The 20,936-nt window shown below is 35.9% G+C and overlaps 1 protein-coding gene across 2 annotated transcripts in view; it reads left to right on the top strand.

The window, feature by feature from the left end:
• The window catches only part of LOC126825398 (metal cation symporter ZIP14), a 221,105-nt gene that overhangs the window by 82,087 nt on the left and 118,082 nt on the right, over positions 1 to 20,936 (top strand). For both annotated transcript variants that reach the window (XM_050555049.2, XM_056101585.1), the window contains exon 3: positions 20,490 to 20,659. In XM_050555049.2, coding sequence (XP_050411006.1) covers positions 20,490 to 20,659 — 170 coding nt within the window. The remainder of the gene's footprint in view (positions 1 to 20,489; positions 20,660 to 20,936) is intronic.

Here is a 20,936-nt window from a genome sequence, read left to right as displayed (position 1 = left end):
TCCCTAAACAATTAAACATGGAAGGGCACACTATAATAATATATAGTGTATCAATATCGCCCATGCATCTGTTATCACTTGTCACTCCAGTCAGTTATATAGAGGGATAAATCGTGTTTTCCTTTTGCGTTCGTCACTTCCGATTGTTGAAACATTGATTACGCATCTATCGTAGCAATGATCTCAGTGTAGTAGGCAGAGATAAGCAATCTGATTGGTTGATGATTTAGGGGCACGATAACTTTGGTTATAATGAAGTGAGAGCGATGAAACTCTGAATATAGATTCATTATATTATTACCTTGACTAAGTTCGATTGTTCAAATTTTCTGCCTGGGCTAAGGAGCGATGAGCAATTTGATTGGTCAAGACTTTGGAACATAAAAACTCTGCTTTTAATTGAGGTAGAATGTTTAAAACTGATGTAGATGTTCATTAGGTGAATGTCTTGACTGATTTCAATGATTAACATTTCAAGCTAAAGCTAAGCAGAGTTAATCAATTTCATTCTATCTGATAGAGAGTGATGAAACTTAGTGTGTAGTTTGATTGCTCGATACTTTTGAAAAAAATAAATGTGCAATTAATTAATATGTGTCATCTATTTATTTTGGGATTTCGGCGGGGGACATCAGCCTCACTGTTGGCTTGTTAGGCTTTCACCTTCAGTGAAAGACTATTGTTATTACTAAGATTAATATTATTATTTTTTTTTTTTCCGTTTTGCCGATTTCTCAGCAACTGTAAGAGATAGAGGTCTGAAATCTGATTTTTTCTCTTGGGAAACTGGGTGGTAGTTAGTGCTTAAATGTAAAACAAAATTTGTGCACATAGCGGAAATGCGTGAAATCTTTAACGTGCACGAAAATTGAAAATCGGCCATTGTTCTCTTAATTCTAAATGGATTCTTCAGATATTTACATTTTTGAATAGCTGGAAACTTTACTGAGCAGATAGCAGTTCAAAACTTTGGAATTTAGAAACTTTGTCGCTATCATTTTTTTGGTAAAAAATGGAAAATTTTCAAAATTTTCTAATTCGTGTAGATCTTTGAAACTGTGACAGGTAGAGTTCTGAATATTGATTTTCATATGTTTTAAACTGTTAGTACTTATAAAGAGTGATTATATATACGACAACAATGAAGTAATTGGGAGAAATCAAAGACATTTAAAAGTTATCACCACCAACAGACCATATGAACCTCTAAACACTAATCCACTGAATATTAACATTAATCATAGCAATCTCATCCAGCTCACCTCAAACTCTATCAAAAATCACAAACAGATCAAAAACTTTAGAACAAAACAGAAGATAAACAACAATCTTATACAAATTAGAAAGGCGGTCGAAAATGAAGCGTCAGTTTTAACAACTTCGTTTGGATTAATTAATGCCAGATCCGTAAGAAATAAAACAACAATTTTATCTGATTATATTTTTGAAAATTCTATTGATATTTGTGGAATAACTGAAACGTGGCTGAATAATGACTGTTCGGACTCATCGACAATCGCAGCTTTAGTACCTGATGGATATTCTATACAACATTGCCCTCGCGGTTCACGTGGAGGAGGTGTAGCACTTATATTTAAGTCATCTATTAAGTGTAAGAAAATCTGTCATGACCGTTTGATTCTTTTGAAATTTTGGATTGTTCTCTACAGTTTTCTTTCAAGGAAACTAGGATTATTACAATTTACCGCCCGCCCAATAGCAAATTGTGTCAAAAGTTTATGGAAGAATTTGGATTATTTCTGGACCAGTTGATGATGACTAAGTGTTGCACTATTATTGGGGGAGATTTCAATTTTCATATTGATGATACCAACGACTCTAGACCGCGGTTGATTTTTGTGATATGCTGAATAATAGATCTCTCACACAACATGTTTCTTCTTCTACTCATAACGGTGGACATATTCTCGATCTGGTGATAACTAATCCACGTGATATTAAACTGGATAATCTCTCTGTCTCGGACAAATTAATATCTGATCATTTCCCGGCAACTTTTAATCTTATGATCCAGAAACCACAACAAGAAAGACTTTAACATATCGAAGGTTTAAATCATTTGACATAAATAAATTTAAAGCGGAAATAGTGAACTCGAATATCAATGGCATTCAACGTATTCAAGATATACAAGAGAAGGCAACCCAATATCACTCAAAGCTTGCTGAAATTTTGGACTCGCTTGTTCCTCTTCAAACGAAAACATTTACTATTCGTCCCAATACGCAGTGGTTTAATGATTCTATTTTAGAAGCCAAAAGGGACCGTAATAAGGCTGAACATCTGTGGCGGAAAACAAATCTACATGTCCATAAACAGATTTATAAATCTTTAAAAAACAATGTGAATAAATTAATCGAAGATGCTAAAATTAAATTTTACTCTGATAAAATAGAAAATGGCGAAAACAGACAAAAAGACCTGTATAAAGTTGTGAATTCCCTTTTGGACCATAATGCTGAGCGTACTATCCTCCCGGACAATGATAATGACAATGAACTTGCAAATTTATTCTCTGATTTCTTTCAAATAAAAATACAGAAAATACGAACTAAACTTGATGATTTAAATAAAACTATTGACTTTAACGCTCTTGATTTTGTTTATTTAGAAAATTTTAACTTGGTTAGTGAATCTTTTGTTTTAAAGCTAATTAAATTGTCTGCTCCTAAATCTTGTTCATTAGATCCTGTTCCGACTTCTGTTCTTAAGGACTGTCTAGACGAAGTTATTCCAGTTTTTACCAATATTATTAATTCTTGTATATCATCCGCTACTATTCCCAACGTTTTCAAACGAGCTTATGTTACCCCTTTAATTAAAAAGTCTACACTAGATCCTAATGTTTTTAAAAATTACAGGCCAGTCTCTAACTTAAGTAGTCCTTCGGATGAGACGAAAAACCGAGGTCCCGTGTATACATTGGAATGCACGTAAAAGATCCCCTGGCAGTTGGAATTCGATATAAGAGTAGGCGATAGTGCCGCTGCCCGGGCAAAATTTCCCTCATAGCACACTGTATGGCGTATGCCCGTCTTCATTAACCCAGCATAGGAGCAGAACAGTAGCCCGTTAAACCCCATTTCATTTCATTTCATTTCTCTAACTTAAGTTTTATTTCTAAAATATTGGAGAAATGTATTGCTTCTCAGAAAAAGGCCCATCTGGATGATATCTGTTTGTAAGAACCGTTTCAAAGTGCTTTTAAACAATTTCACAGTACCGAAACAGCTTTAACCCGGGTTTCAAATGATATTTTAATGGAAATTGATAATAGAAAATGTACATTTTTAATTTTATTAGATTTATCTGCTGCTTTCGACACGGTGGACCCTTCCATTCTTCTACGTAGACTTCAATTTAAATTCGGTATTTGTGGCTCTGCATTAAATCTTTTAGAGAGCTATCTTGTGGGTGGAAAACAGTGTATTTTAGTTAATTGCAAATCGTCGTCTGAATCTGTTTTGTCATCTGGGTTCCCCAAGGTTCTGTTCTTTGTCCGATTTTATTTACCCTCTATACGTCACCATTAGGAAATATTGTCAGAAAATATGGTCTCAGCTTTCATTTGTATGCCGATGATACTCAATTATATATTTCATTTACACCTAATTGTCCATCTTCTTTCAATTTATCAAAATTGCAACTTGAGAACTGTATTAGTGAAATTCGAAAATGGATGTCAAAGAACTTTCTAAAATTGAATGATGATAAAACCTAATATTTGTTATTAGGCTCAAGGCATCAATTAAGTAAATCTGCACAAGATAACCCCCCTGTTGTAATTGGTAATTGTGATATATTTTCATCTTATTCTGCTCGTAATATTGGCGCTATCTTTGATAGTTTTATGCTTATGGCAGCTCAAGTACATAATATTTGTAAATTGTGCTATTTTAATATTAGAAATATAGGTAAAATACGTAAATGTTTAACTGTAGAGGCCACTAAGTCACTTGTTAATTCTCTGGTCATTTCTCGATTAGATAACTTTAATTCACTTTTAGTTGGTTTACCTTTAAAGCTTATAGATAAATTACAAAAAGTACAGAATACTGCGACTTGTTACTTTAACTAAGAAATGTGACCACATAACTCCTGTTTTATATAATTTACACTGGTTACCTGTTAAATATCGAATTGATTTTAAGATTTTATTACTTACATGTACTTTTAAATGTTTAAATAATTTAGCTCCTGTTTACCTGTCAGATCTTTTAGAACTTTATACACCTGGTCGAACATTACGTACATCAGATAAACTACTTTTAAAGCCCAAAATTGTTCAACTAGTCTCTTATGGTCAGCGCTCTTTTAGTTATCAAACACCTGTTTTATGGAATAATCTACCATTTAGTTTAAGATGTTGTACATCTCTATATTCTTTTAAAAAAACAACTTAAAACACATTTATTTAATCAGGCTTTTAACTGACTCTGTATACAATCGTTAACATGCCCATAATCTTGTTGTTTATGTGTGATTTACATTGTCACTTTGTAAAGTGCCCCTGAACATGTTACATGAAAGGGTGCACTATAAATATGCTGTAATAATAATAATAATAATAATAATAACTATCGTGAAAGTTATGAACAGAACCGAAGTGAAGTAAATCTTTAACTTGCACGAAAATTGAAAATCGGCCCTAACTGACCAACCGATTTTTTAAAAAGTTATATTTTTGTACAGTTGGGGATATTGCGGATGCGATAACGGCTGAAGTGAGATATCGGGTCGTTTTCATTTTTTCTTGAAATTTTGAAAATTTACTAATATTGTTATTTCTTGGAATTTTGAGTTTTCGATTACATATTTGGATTGTCGGCATCTGTTCGATTCTACCGATCTAGGATTATCATGATGTGAATTGTTCAGCTATATTTTCCAATTCCCTTCTCTATCGTAATGCGCATGCAAAGAACTTGTCAATATCTGAGTTATGCATATTTGTGTTTTTATTTGGGGGGTGCGGGGATAGTCTTTGTCATGGATCTAGCGACCGTGTGACGCCTTGGCTAGGGTGAAAGCCTTCAGTCTTGCAAGCAAGTCTAGTTACCTATGTTATTCGTCCGGTGAATATGTCATTCACTTTGTCATTCGTTTGGTGAACCTGTGCCAGTCTCTATTTCACTCAATTTGTTATTTGCCCGTCCGAGGAATTATGTCATTCACTGTCATTCGTCCAATTAATCTGTTATTTACTTTCTTAACCGTCCGGTTATCCTCCTGTCATTCGTCTGGTCAACCAACCCGTCATTCGTCATTCTTTTGGTGAACCCGTGTCATTCATCTGGTGAAGCTCTGCCATTCACTTTGTCATTCGTCCTGTTAACCTGCCATTCTCTTTGTTATTCGCCTTGATTGGCAACCTGGTGAATCCCTGACAGTCACTTTGTCATTCGTCTGGTCAACCAACCCGTCATTCGTCATTCTTTTGGTGAACCCATGTCATTCGTCTGTTGAAGCTCTGCCATTCACTTTGTCATTCGTCCTGTTAACCTGCCATTCTCTTTGTCATTCATCTTGATAGGCGGCCTGGCGAATCCCTGACAGTCACTTTGTCGTTTCCTTGGTGAACCCCTGCTGTTATTCGTCTGGTGGACCACTTTTCATTCATCTGTCATTCACTTCAGTTGGCTGGTGAACCGGTGCCATTTAGTTTGTCATTTGCTAGTTCATTCGTCTGGTGATTTCTGTCATTCACTTTGTCATTCATCTGGTGTAGCTCTTTTATGATAAAATGGCACAGGTTCGCACACGAATGACAGAGAATGTACATCAGACGAATGACAAACAGAATGACATAGGTTCACCACACGAATGACAAACAAAATGACATAGGCTCACCAGACGAATGACAAATAGAATGACATAGTTTCACCACACCAATGACAGAGGTATACCAGAGGTTCACCAAACGAATGACAAACAAAATGACAGAGGTTCATCACACGAATGACAAAGGTTCGGTACACGAATGACAGACGTACACCAGACGAATGACAGACAGAATGGCATAGGTTCACCACACGAATGACAAACAGAATGATAGAGGTTCACCACACGAATAACAAACAGAATGATAGAGGTTCACCACACGAATGACAATCAGAACGACAGAGGTTCGAAACACGAATGACAAACAGAATGACAGAGATACGCCAGACGATGACAAAGAATGCCAGAGCTTAATCAGACGAATGGCAAACAGAATGACACAGGTTAACCACACCAATGACATAGAATGACAGTGGTTTACAACACGAATGACAAACGTGCAGAGGTAGAATGGGCCTATACGTATGGAGTTTTACTGCGATCGGTTATGAATTCAAAGGAGTAGTTTCGTAGCTAGTCGTTCAACTCTGGATCGGGAAATCGGTGATGCTGATGGGCGGTAGATCGTATTACGAGTAAATAGGAAGGTTGTTGGTCACCTCTATGAATAAAAATATATTCTGTAGTTTATAGGCCCATTCTACCTCTGCACGTTTGAAGACTAGGAGGTTCCGGATGACCGAGACTATACCTATTCATCTCTAAGGAAACTACCGCCATTGATGTTACCTGACTACAGTCCTTTGATGATAGTCGCCGTTTATATATATTTGATTGTTTTGTTTTTTAAGTAATTAAATTTTGTTTGTACATCAATTTTATTCATATTTATCATTTTTTATTAGATTTTTTATGTACATTAATGATCTTAAATCATTATCATTATTATTTTTATAATCCCAGTATAGGGATTAATTTTATTAATCCTCAACGTTATGCGCATGCGCAATAATTCTATTGTCTATATATACCCGGTAACGGGATGATTTGTGTAACCAGTTGATAAAGGGCGATTGCCCGAAACGCGTCCTGGATAAAATCTTTTTATATCCACACAGTCTTGTCAAGTTTGTTACCGGGGATTTTTCTACTATGAAAAATAGAAATAATAAAATAAATATAAACGCAGATTATATACTTTCATCAAAAAATTCAAGTTTAAAAAATGTTCCATTATCAAAACTACAATTACTTATTTCTATCTATCTATCTATCTATCTAGCACTATCTATCTATCTATCCAATAAGTATCTAATCACGAAACCTGAGCTCACAATTACACCGTTAAAGTTTTCAAACGATGAAGTTTGAAAAACTTAATTTACTGTAAATGCCAAAAGAGCTGTTCTTGGTAAATACAATTAATCTCTCTAGACTATTTTTGAACACTTTATTAATTCGGCAATATAACCTCATGGTCTACTAGAAGGATGATGAATTTTTGAACAGCAATCGTAAAAACTAAATAGTGTACTAGTCATATACACCTGTCTATACTTGACAAACGAATCAAGCAATATTTCAAAAAGACAAAAAACAAATTGTATATGAGCGTAAGGTCACTATTTTAGCATACTCCCCACAGTGTTTCGTTTGATTAGACCTAATCCCACTCAACACTGCCGTAGTGAAAGCAAATTTCTGTTCCAAATTATGATTGGTCAATAGTCCGATTAACAACCAATACCTAACTGCGTAACAATATCATTCTGGTTTAAACAGAGTTTCAAATATGTTAACATAACGTTACGTCATGATTCACGAAATTTATTACGCCCAATTAACCAGTGCATAGCAGAATATTGCAGAAAAACTAATTGCGTGACACACGAGGCTATCAACATGGCTACAATGTAAACAATACTGTTAGGAGACGAACAATACTTTCACTGTTTTTAATACCTTAAATCACTGTCCAAAGTTTTAGGGAAAACCCCAGATTAAACGAAAGACTTTAATTAGGAGCGATTTGATTAAACGGGAAGAATAGACACACTCCTTCAAAAATGTAAGTATCAGAGGTCAATCCAGCAATGGCCAGAGCGGCATTTCTCTGGCTATTGCTTCAGAGATATGCTAATGTAGTTTCTTTCGGATAACTGGCTACTAAACTGCATTTTATTTGTGCAATGGAGTGCAAATCTAACTTCGGTCTGACGAATAATAATAATAATATTAATATGTACATTTATATAGCGCACGTACTCCATGTACAGAAGCATGTCCACTGCGCATACAATTAAATTAATTTAATTAATCTTGATAAGTCTTGATGTAAAACAAGAAAGGGTTTGAGATGATTTAATGATCTCTGGAAGATTGTTACGCAGTTTAGACGCATTCACTGAGCACGATCCGTATCCAAATGATATTAATTTTCACTTTGAGCAACAAAACTGATGAATGTGTGTTGGGCTGGAGGTTACTCGAGGGAACTTGTATGTGCATAAAGTTAGATAAGTTTATTTGAGCTAAGCCATTCACACACTGATACGTCAAAGACAGACTTTTGAAGATGATTGGCAGCCAATAGATTGATTTCAGAACAGGAGTAATATGAGAGTGTTTTGATGATCTGGTAAGAATTGGAGCTGCGGTATTTTCAACAAGTTGATTTTTTTAATATTGGCACTAGATGTTTCTACTAATAATTTACAGTAGTCAATCCTTGGGAATACCAAAGAACATATAAGTGTAGCAGCTGCTTCCTGGCTAATAAAGTGTTTATATGGCCAATGTTCCTGGACCAAAGATAACAGTTTCGACAAATTTCACTAATGTGACTGTCCATGCTCAAATTGGACCCCAAGAGGAAACCTAACCTTTTCACAGTGTCTCATGGTACAAATATTGTATCTCATACAACCACATCATTTGAACTTGTATTTTTCAGATCTGTATTTTGACCACGTCATTCTGATTTACTTAATTCAATTAAATTTAATTTCAACATATTTCTTTTCATCCTATCTGTAATGCCATGTGTACACAATTTGATGTCAGAATGATTAGGGAATGAAACAGTTTTTGAAAGGGAATAACTTGCGATCACCTGTGTATCATCTGCATAAGAATGTCGTCCTAGAAACCATGATTATCGATTAGTTGTCCAAATTCTTAGTACACATTACAGAAAGGACAGGTCCAAGGACTGATCCTTGTGGAACTCCCGAACCTTCTGTACCGGCCCTATAGAGGGTTGCTTGAAGGCGGTTGCATGGGGCATTATCAGGCCTAATGATACAGGCAATGAATGATTTTATTGGAAAAATGATGTAAAAAATGAAGTCATTTTCTTCAAGTTCGACCATCAAATTTAATATGAAAGAAATCCGTGCCAGTCATTTTGTCAAAACCAAATGTTAATTTTAGTAGTCCTCAACTTCCATTATTAATAGAATTGTCCTCAGTCCCGCAGTGGGTGAGATATAGCATCATGAAATTTATATGTCTTAGCATATAGCAAAAACTATGTCTCAAAATAAATTCCTCATAGCCTCAAATGGTTTCGGAAAAATTTAATAGTCATATATATTGAAGTAGTAGACATGATCATTCATAAAAAATAATTAAAAAAAATAAAAAAATCAATAGACAATTTATGGGAAATATTTGAATTTAGGGGTTATTTTTTAACCCTAAAATGGCCATAGCTGGTTCTCCGTAACTACAAGGTTGGTGACCCTCATATTTCGTGTGGGGTATACGGGGTACCCAATGACCAAATCTGCAAAGTTTGGTCAAAATCGCCCGACACCGCTTGTGCCGTTTTTTTTAAATTTTGCATGATTCTCTCGCGAACTCATTCTTAATTACTCTAAAAAAGACAAATTAAGTTTATAGTTATTAAACCCAATACTGTAGTTGAATTATATTAGCCTAAATGGTGCAGTTATTGCTTAGAAATTCTTTGTCATTCGTCATTCGCTTATCATTCGTCATGCAAATTCAACAGCTTTAATTTTTTCATTACTTAATTACAGAACAGACAGTACATTATTTTTACTAAAACTTTAGGTTTTAATGGCAATTGTTACAAGTACTCATCTAGTCAACAATCAAACCCCATTCATTTCATGAACAATCACTACACAATACCCTAGACTCTACTCTTCAATGTGTATTAATTTAAAGTCAATGGGCTGAAAACTTTAGCCTCCACCAAATTTTTCAAGGTTATCAAGGGCAGTAATTATCTATGGAAAGATAATGTTGCCAATATTATTTCAATGCTCACAGTGCAAAATGCATGTCAGCACTTCAAAATAATATTTTAGTTTTACAATTTGCAATTTCCATTGCTCCACAATACCAATGTCACAGTGTTAAAATACAGAATACATTTTTTAATATACTATTCAAAAAAAGTAGGGGATATTTGATTTTTAAGTGTTATTAAAGTCACCTAATGAAACTGACGAAGAAACAAATGACAAAATGAAATGAAGTTCACATTCATCGATTTATTCCAAATGATCGTTAGACTAAGTAAGGCACAGACTGACCATTATAAGGGTAAAATGATACCCGGGGTCAAACAGCAAAGTTACCACAGCATCACAACCAAGTCAGTAACGGGTAAATCCTCCTCTGTTTGCCAAACAAGCATTGATCCGACGTGGCATACTCCTAATGAGACGTCTAAGGTCATTTTGGTCCAGATTGTCCCATTCCTGTTGCAACGCAGCAGCAAGTTCTTGGACATTGGCAGGACGTTGTTGACGTTGACGTAACCTCTGTCCAAGCATGTCCCAGACATGCTCGATGGGGAAGAGGTCGGGACTCAGTGCTGGCCAAGGTAATGTGGTGATGTTCTGTTGTTGGAGGTAACCTGTAACGATCCTGGCCCTGTGACATCTTGCGTTGTCATCCTGGAAGATGAAACGGCGGCCATGACGTCGTGCGAACGGCACAACATGGACTGCCAAGATGTTGTCCCGGTAGTACTGGCCTGTAACACGCCCTGCAACAACATGTAAAGCCGTTCTTCCAGCAACAGTGATGCCTCCCCACACCATAACAGAACCACCCCCAAATCGATCATGTCTGATGACGTTAACGTCTTGGAAGCGCTCGTTTCGACGACGCCACACCCTCCTACGTCTGTCCAAAAAATCAACAGTGAACCTTGACTCATCTGAAAACATCACATTATCCCAGTGTTGACGATCCCTACACCAACGACGTCTTGCCTGAATGTGATGATCTCTCAAATAAGGGATCACGCGAGGACGTCGGGCGCGAAGGTGACCCCTATGCAGTCGATTCCGAATCGTCTGGCCACTCACTCTCACACCAGTGTCTGTTTGAAGACGAGCGCTGATCTGATTTGCTGTGATGACACGATTTCTCAAGGCCAAGGTACGGATAAATCGATCCTGGGCTTGAGTTGTCGCCCTTGGTCGACCTGAGCGTGGTCTGTCCTGTACAGATTGTGTATCACGGTATCTGGACCATAGCCTGCTTATGACAGACTGAGAAACATTCATCGTCCGCGCCACAACCGCCTGTGTTGTGCCGATCTGTAGCATGCCAAGGGCACGTAACCTTTCATTTTGGGTAAGCCGACGCATATCAAAATTTGTTTTCTGGTCACTAAAACAATTAAACTGATGTTTCCACCCTGGAATTCAATGCCACAATGACTGTAACATTCAAAGTCAGAGTCGTGCAAATCTTGGGTTGGACCCCCATGATGATCCCAAGCATCACCTGCATTCCATGCGGTAGCTATTGGTGCGTTTGGGCGTCACATGTAACTGGAAATGTCTCTTCTGTTAGGTTCTATAGTGACTTTTTTCGTAGTCATTTGCATATTTTAGTATTATGCCCCCAAAATCAAATATCCCCTACTTTTTTTGAATAGTATAATACAAAATACAGTATAATAGTTATTTTGCACATTACACTTCTTCATTTAGCATTTTGCATAATAGACAAATGTATAATAGAACTTTACATACTATAACATATACCTTATATGGGATCTACAGCGAAGCTCATTTGCACATGGAAAAAAGTCTGAACTAGGATGGAAATGAATAATTTACGCAATCAATCTACAAGGTCAATTTCAGTAGAAGGGAGTGGTATTTACAGATCTTCACAAAAGAAATGAAATGGGGTTTAACATCCTACTGTTCTGCTCCGACTGGGCTAATGAAAATGGGCATAAGTCATGCAGTGTCCTATGTCATGAGGTAAAATTTGCCTGGACAGCGGTGCTATAAACGGCCTACTAATGTATCAAATTCAAACTACCACGGAATCTTTTACATGCACGCTTATGTGTACACAGTGGGACCTCGTTTTTTCGTCCCATCCAAACAATTAGACAATTGCCCTTGTCAGGTCCTCCGTCCTGCATCACTGACATACAATGTATTCAATCTCTATTAAATGACGGGGGTGGGGGTATCTATAGTAAACCTTAAAACAAATTCCAAATATCAAGTTACTGAAAAGCACATTCATCACTCTTTTCAAATATTTAAATAATTTTCTGGCACATTTATATTTTCATATTAATAGAACACAATTTTTATGGGATACAATCACTAGTTTTATTCTAAACGCACGACGTTTCAACAAGTATCCTCTTTTTATACGCCCACATTTTCATGTGGACGTATATTGTCGTCGCCCCTGTTTGTCCGTCCGTCCGGACATCCGTCCACAATTTGTTTGTGGACACTCTACAGGTCACAATTTTTATCCGATTTCAACGAAAGTTGGAATATAGGTTTATCTCCCTAAGATCTCGGTTCCTTTCAATATTGGCATGTATCCGACCGTAACATCATGGATTATGGCCCTTGATTGTACGGAAAATCACGTTTTTAGCTTATGGACATTCTAGAGGTCACAATTTTTATCTGATTTTGATGAAACTTGAAATGTAAGTTTATAACCCAAATATTTCGGTTACTTTCGATATTCGCGCATATCGGACTGAAACTTCCTGAATTATGGCCCCTGATTTTACGAAAAATCACGTTTTTAGTTTGTGCACCCTATAGATGTAATGATTTATATCCGATTTAAAAAAACGTACTAGTATATCACCGTTACATCGGCCCAAAACTAACAGACAAAATGGCCGCCCCTCGTTCTCAAATAGCGTAAAAATATGGTATATTAAGGTTGTGGACCCTATGGAGGTCACAATTTTTATCCGATTTTGATGAAACTTGAAATGTAAGTTTATAACCCAGAGATCTCGGGTTCCTTCCGATATTTGTGCATATCGGACCATAACTTCCTGAATTATGGCCCCTGATTGTACGTAAAATCACGTTTTTAGTTTGTGCACCCTATAGATGTAATGATTTATATCCGATTTAAAAAAACGTACTAGTATATCACCGTTACACCCTAAGGATGGCCGAGTTCGAATTTCGTGAAAATCGGCCCAAAACTAACAGACAAAATGGCCACCCCTCGTTCTCAAATAGCGTAAAAATATGGTATATCAAAGTTGTGGACCCTATGGAGGTCACAATTTTTATCCGATTTTGATGAAACTTGAAATGTAAGTTTATAACCCAGAGATCTCGGGTTCCTTTCGATATTTTGTGCATATCGGACCATAACTTCCTGAATTATGGCCCCTGATTGTACATAAAATCACGTTTTTAGCTTGTGGACCCTATAGAGGTCATAATTTTTATCCAATTTAAAAAAAAACACTTTAGTATGTCACCGTTATACCCTAAGGATGGTTGAGTTTGATTTTCATGAAGATCCGCCCAAAACTGACAGACAAAATGGCCGACCCTCGTAGTCAAATAGCATAAAAATATGGTATATATCAATGTTGTGGACCCTTTGTTGTGGTCATAATTTTTATCCCATTTAAAAAAACGTTTGAATGCATCACCATTACACCCTAAGGATGGTTGAGTTAGAATTTCGTAAAAATCGAACCAAAACTGACGGACAAAATGGCCACGCCTCGTAGTCAAATAGCGTTAAAATAAAACTTGAAATGTAAGTTTATAACCCAAAGATCTTGGTTCCTTTCGATATTCACGCATATCGGATAGTAACTTCCAGAATTATGGCCCATGTTTGTACGAAAAATCGCGTTTTTAGCTTGAGGTCCCTCTAGAGGTCACAATTTTTATCTGATTTAAAAAAAAAATGTGTGAATAATCGCGGATACCTGAACTTAACTTCCAGGATTATGGCCCCTGATTGTTCGAAAAATGGCATTTTTAGCTTGCGGATTCTCTAGAGATCACAATTTTATTTTTTTGATTTTAAAAACCATTTAAATATTTTACCATTCCACCATAATGAAGGTTGAATTCGAATTTCGGGAAAATCAGGCCTTCCTTTATTCACCACTAACAAGGTGAAACCACGTCAGAAAATCTGGATGAACTTTCTCGGCCAATGCAGGGCTTGAACACGCGACCTCCAAGCTAGCGAGCCAGCGCCTTACACACTTAGCCAATGTGGCTCCCTACTTTCATAAAAAAATAAAGGTAAAAAGATTATAGTTTAAGTGAAGGGGGGTGTGGGGTTATGAATTAAAATGTGGGGCTTATCGAAGGCTCGGATTAGCCATACCGAGAATATGATATCACAGAAGTCATGGTCATCAAGCGAATTCCTAATTGCATGGTAGCTTGATCCACTATTGCATGGTAAGCCAACTTATTGTAAGCCAGCTTGATCTCTGCCCAATGACCTTGTAGATTGATCATGTAAATTATTAATTTCTGTCCTAGTCCAGACTTTTTTCCGTATGCAAATGAGCTTCGTCGTAGATCCCATATAGGTATATGTTCTAATATTCGAAGTTCTATTATGCATTTGTCTATAATGCAAAATGCAGAATGGAGAAGTATAATGTGCAAAATAACTATTACACTGTATTTTGTATTATTGAAAAGTCTATTCTGTATTTTAACACTACAATGGTATAGTGGAGCAATCGAAATTGCAAATTGTAAAACTAAAATACATATTTTGAACTACTGACATATGCAGTTTGTATAATGAACATTGAAATAATATTGGCAACGTTATCCTTCCATATAATTATCGGTAATTAATCATTGAAACTCAATATAGGATTCTTGGTCTCATGAGAATTTGAAACAAGCCGGTGCAATTCTAATTTTATCTAAACTCAACCTTTTGTTTTGACAACTACGGGTATATTATTTTAATCATTAATAAATTTCTTATCTATAAACTCACCACATGACTTGCACACGGGAGAGCAGACGACATAATATCGATTACACATTTTTAACAACATCCATGACATGTGTAGATGTATAGGATTATACATTTTAAAGCAACAATATATGAAATCGTAATATACAAAATCCCTGACTCGCTCGATAATCTCGCAAATTCAACGAGTCAATTATCTTCATTCCTCCGAGAAAACTATATCAAAATGACCTACACGCATTCTCGCAATTTATAGGCACAATACATATAATATACTGGCACTTCTTCTGCCAAAACTTTAAGCCTAATACTCAAAGGTCATCACAGCTCCTTTTATTTTTCATTACTCTGGGCACACGTATCCCTACCAAAACCCTAAACGCTATTTGCGATTTACACAAGGGCTCTACAGATATGCTAGCAATTCTTGCTATAATTTAACCTTATACTAAAAGATTAAATAATTCTTTTTAGCCTTTACTTGGCTTACATCATAATTTAGACTTCTACTCAAATTCTAAGTTAATCACACACAAATTCCAATCTTTGGCTCCCTACTAGAGCTGGAGACACCATCAATTTTTTATTTTGTTCCCTATCCGTTTCATTATTATACTTAAATTTATACTTATTTTTTTACCTAATTTCTATAGGCCCACTTTAAATTAATTTAACATTTTAATGGTCATGTTAACCTTAACTTTGAATATATTTTATTTACTACATTCTAACTTCTAAAAATTACCGTCTTATTTAATTTTAATCTTAAATTAATTAACTAAACATAGACATTATTTGATTTGTTAAATAGTTACACATTCACTTTTTCAGAAAAAAAAATGTATTTACCCATTTCAACCAATTTTCCATTGGTCACTGTGTTCATCCCAAGTTTATTCTGGTCTGGCGCCAAATCGGATGTAGCACTACCCGACTACGCATCTTTGTTTTAGCCTGATCGTCTAGTGTTGGTTTATTTGATTCTGGACTGGCTACTGTTGTATCTCTATTCTTGAGGACTTCACCATTGTGTTTTCTTATGAGACCGAAATCAAATATTTAATTAGAACAACGATATGTTTTTTCTATACGTTTTTATGCCACAACAGTTACACAATAGTCTACATTACAATATTTAAAATTAACATCTCTTTGTCTCAGCACCAACTCTTGTAATAGTCTAACCAGCGTGGCTAGACTCAGGAAACCACTACATCAGTGATGGGATTTTGCCCGTATATTCCGGACTTGTCCGAATCTTTTTTCCAAACGCCCAAAATTCCGAAATTAATATAGTTTACTGAGTGTATAACTACCACTCAACCAGATTATCGTCGATAATACGCTGGATTGATTAGGTAATTAAGTGATCAACGTATTTATCGTGTTATACCTTGATTAACTCACTTAATCTGCCTTGATTGACTGACTTAATCCTTTGTCGGACAATTCATCAATCTAATCTTAAACACAAGCCATTGTTTCCCCTTTGTCGGACTATTCATCAATCCATTATAATTTTAATATTCGTGTTAACCTCGTGGTTTCTGCATTGTCAGACATTTTAATCGCATTGATGTGAGCCGACAATATGTATAAACTAGTCATAGAAGTCACATATTGTAAGAGTATATAACAGCCAGATCAATAGACAGTCATTATAATTCGTCTGCAATATCACTTCGGTTGAAGCGAGCGTTAAATAAAGCTATTTCACACACACACACACATATCCGAAAAATACTAGACATTGCTAGCATGCGGATTCTGTTACTCTACATCTAGCTTCGGCTGTATGACGGTAAGTAATATGTACCTACAAACTTGCCGGTTTTAGAAAGAAGTTATCAAAATTACGTCGTTCAAAGTGTGTTTAGAATTTTCAGAGCAAAGTTGTCCTTGTTTGAAGAAAATCTGATTAAACTTGAAAGAAAAACAGCTTCAGACGGTTAAAGTACGATAACTTAACCAGTATTAGAAATCTCGCGAGACGCGTGGAATTATGAAATGAATATGTGACAAAATAGACGCTTCTAATGTCGAAGAATAGATTCTATTTTGATGGCATATTCTCAGATTTATGATCATATTTTGAATGGGTTTTATGTTTTTAAATAAAGAAATAAGTAGTCTAGGTAATGTTAATTGACGAATATGTCGATTGGTACAGTGTAAGTACTTAATTGTTTTAGACGATAGCGCGTGCTAGAGTACAATCCGATTATTTAGCGGATGGTGTCATTCGCTCGTTGTGGTAGAGCGACGTTTATTGCCCAAAAAATTTCGGGATATCATTTTCTTACCCTCTGTACATTAGTCGTAACGGAGTATAAGACGAATGCCAGACTTCTGCTGAAAAATGTAGCGACTTATGACCCGAAAAATACGGTAATTTTGGAGGAATTTGAAACAGTACAGATCGGCAGTAGTCGGCACGCTTTCATTCTATCGTATTACGAATTTTGTAGGAATGTTACTGACAAAAATTTGAATACCGTACGGGAATTAAATATGAAAAATAATGAGGTGCACGGACAAATTTGAATATTTTGTTTACACGTGATTTTTGTGTGTGGTCTAAAAACTGCCATCTTAAATAACGATAAGAGTTATGTCCCTTTATTTTCGGTAAAAATGTCCGACAAGAAAAATGTTGATATCCCATCACTGCACTACATGGACAGCTAAATTCCAAATATGGAATAGATATGTACCATACCCTGGATATCATTAATCTATGCCTCCCTTAAAGTATAGTGAGAAACATTATAAGTGTTCAGGGGGTCACGGTGGCAAAGTGGGTAAGATGCTGGCTCACTAGCCTGGAGGTCAGGTGTTTGATCCCTGCATTGGCCGAGAAAGTTCATCCAGAATTTCTGGCGTGGTTCCTGCTTGTCAGTGATGCAGGATTGACAGCTGTCTAGTCGTTTGGATGGGATAAAAAAAACATGGTCCCGTGTACACATTGATGTGCACGTAAACGATCCCTGGCTGTAGTGCCGCTGTCCTGGCAAAATTTCCCTCATAGCACACTGTATGCCTTCATTAGCCCAGTTCGGAGCAGAATAGTAGGACGTTAAACCCCATTTCATTTCCGTTAAAGTATCAAAATAACCAGCATACTTTCTGTATTTTAAAATCAATAATTTGTAAAGATAACAATATTGTTTCATATTTCTTCATTCCTTGTCTATTAGTAAACAAATCTATGGACAAGACACAATATGCAGAAATCACAAACAAATGAACAAATGAGAGTGAGGACACTTGGTGTATAGTTTTATTACGTCAATACCTTGACTAAGTTCGATAATGAACATTTTCTGCAAAGGGTAAGCAGAGCGACAAGCAATTTAATTGGTCGAGACTTTGGAACACAATAGGTAGAATGTTCAAACTTGGCATAGGCGGTCATTAGGTGAATGTCTTGATGGAGTTCGATGATGAAACATTGTCTGCTTAGGGTAAGCAGAGATAAGCAATCTGATTGGTTGATGCTTTGGGCACAATAACTTTGGTTATAATGAAGTGACAGCGATGAAAGTCTGAATATAGATTCGTCATATCATTACCTTGACTAAGTTCGATGGTGAGAATTTTCTGCTTAGGCTAAGGAGCAATAAGCAATTTAATTGATTGGTAAAGACATAACTCTGCTTTTAATTGAAGTAGAATGTTTAAACTTGATGTAGATGTTCATTAGGTGAATGTCTTGACCGAGTTCAATGATTAACATTTCGAGCTAAAGCTAAGCAGAGCTAAGCAATTTCATTGGTCGATGCTTTGGGACAAGATAACTTTGATTCTATCTGATAGAGAGTGATGAAACTTAGTGTATAGTTGATAATCAGTTTGATTGCTCGATACTTTTGAAAAAAAAAATGTGCGATTAATTAATATGTGTCATCTATTTATTTTGTCCTTTCGGTGGGGTACATCAGCCTCACTGTTGGCTTGTTTAAAATCAACCTGATTTCAACTGGTGTATGCCTGACCTGTCAAAGCATGCAAGATGGAGAAATGAAATGTCAAGAATGAATGAATAGTAGAGGTACAAAAAATGTCCATATGGCTCTAGGTTTTACTACAGAAAATCTTTTGTTATGATTGAATTTTCCTTGGAATTGGAGAAATAAATGTGGGATGTTTTACAATTTATTTATTTATCTATATCAGTAGTTTAATTCACAAACCAGTGAAAGGGCAGTAGTCCAGGACTAGTACGGCTAAATAGATCGCTAGCCTGTAACTTATTTTTGGTAGCCCCAGGTGTCGGACTAGTGGATTTTTACAACCCTGGCCATAACTCAAGCAGTAATTATCGGAAATCTTGAAAATCAATAGGTTTCTTCATCTGACAACCTTAAACACTGTGTATAAATTTAAAGTCAATTGGATATTAACTTTAGCCTCTAGAGCATCCACAAGATTTTTGTAGCCCTGGGTGTCGGGCTAGTGGATTTTTACAACCCTGGCCATAACTCAGGCAGTAATTATCGGAAATCGCTGAAAATCAATAGGCTTTTTCGTCTGATGACCTTAAACACTGTGTATAAATTTAAAGTCAATCGGATATTAACTTGAGCCTCTAGAGCATCAACAAGATTTTTCAAAGTGATCAAAGGCTATAACTCTGGCAGTAATTATCAGAAATCATTAAAAATCAATATGCTTCTTCGTCTCATGACCTTAAACACTGAGTATAAATCTTAAGTCAATCGGATATTAACTTTAGCCTCTAGAGCGCCCACAAGAAATTATGGACGCCAGACTGCTGGGAGTGACGACAATATACAACCCCATTACAATCTGGGCGTATAAAAATTATAAAATCAGTTGCAGAGATACAGCACTTTTTCATCTATTCAGAATAAATATAGCTTATGCAATAGAAGATCATCACAGCAACCACTCCCCAGAGTCTTGAACAATTCTTCTGGCTAGTTTCAGAAATATAAGGCTTCCATAATTTGACCCTGTGACCTTTTTTGACCGAATTAGTGAGGTATTTCTAAAACTTTAAAGCTTGATTACAGAAAAACAGTTGAACGTACGAAATTGTAAAACTGTTGATGTGATCGCATTGGCCCAACTTAAATGCATGCAGAATTTCAAGTCGTAATTCCAACATTTTAAAATGTATCAAACTTCGGCGAAAATAAGTCTGCTACGAAATTTCGAAATTCAAATTACTCTATTAGCCAATCGTTTTCCCTTGAGTTCCTCTATCTAACGATATAAATATTTATTAAATCCGCTCATTGGTTCATGTATAGAATGCAGTTTGAGCCTATTTATTTTTCGTGTTATTAGAAATATCATACTTCCAGATAAGATTTGTTTTATGACCAACAGAACTTCTCTTTAAATGAAATTGAATTTGATTAAAGTGTGTGGGTTTACATATTAAATCAATGTGTTATTATATTATATTTCAGTATGGGGCTACAGTTTTTTGTGTGTTACTTTAATCAATCTGTGTTCACTAGTTGGTATTATTGTGTTACCCTTTATGAAGATGGTTATTTACAAGATACTCTTAATATTTATGGTGGCACTAGCTGTAGGAAGTCTGGCAGGAAGTGGTCTTTTATTCCTTATACCAGAGGTAAATAAACAATAATCAACCCTAGTCGACATATAAATCAGTAGCACACAGTTACAAAATTTAATTAATTTGTCATATATGTATAGCCCTTTCCAATAATTAAGTTACCTCCCCTTGAATGAAAATATATATTGGTATTGTGTGCATGCTGATCGGCGAGTCGCTACTTCTGTGGACTATCGCCAAGCTAGCAACCATAAAAACAAGTTCAATCATGTCTGTCAGTCTCACAAGTTCCAAATCTGAAGTGTTATGCTTCCAAAATCTCGAAAGTATT

This window comes from Patella vulgata, chromosome 6 (assembly GCF_932274485.2).
Source record: "Patella vulgata chromosome 6, xgPatVulg1.2, whole genome shotgun sequence".
In the NCBI taxonomy this organism is placed as follows: domain Eukaryota; kingdom Metazoa; phylum Mollusca; class Gastropoda; family Patellidae; genus Patella; species Patella vulgata.
This window is presented reverse-complemented; position numbering and strand designations above follow the sequence as displayed.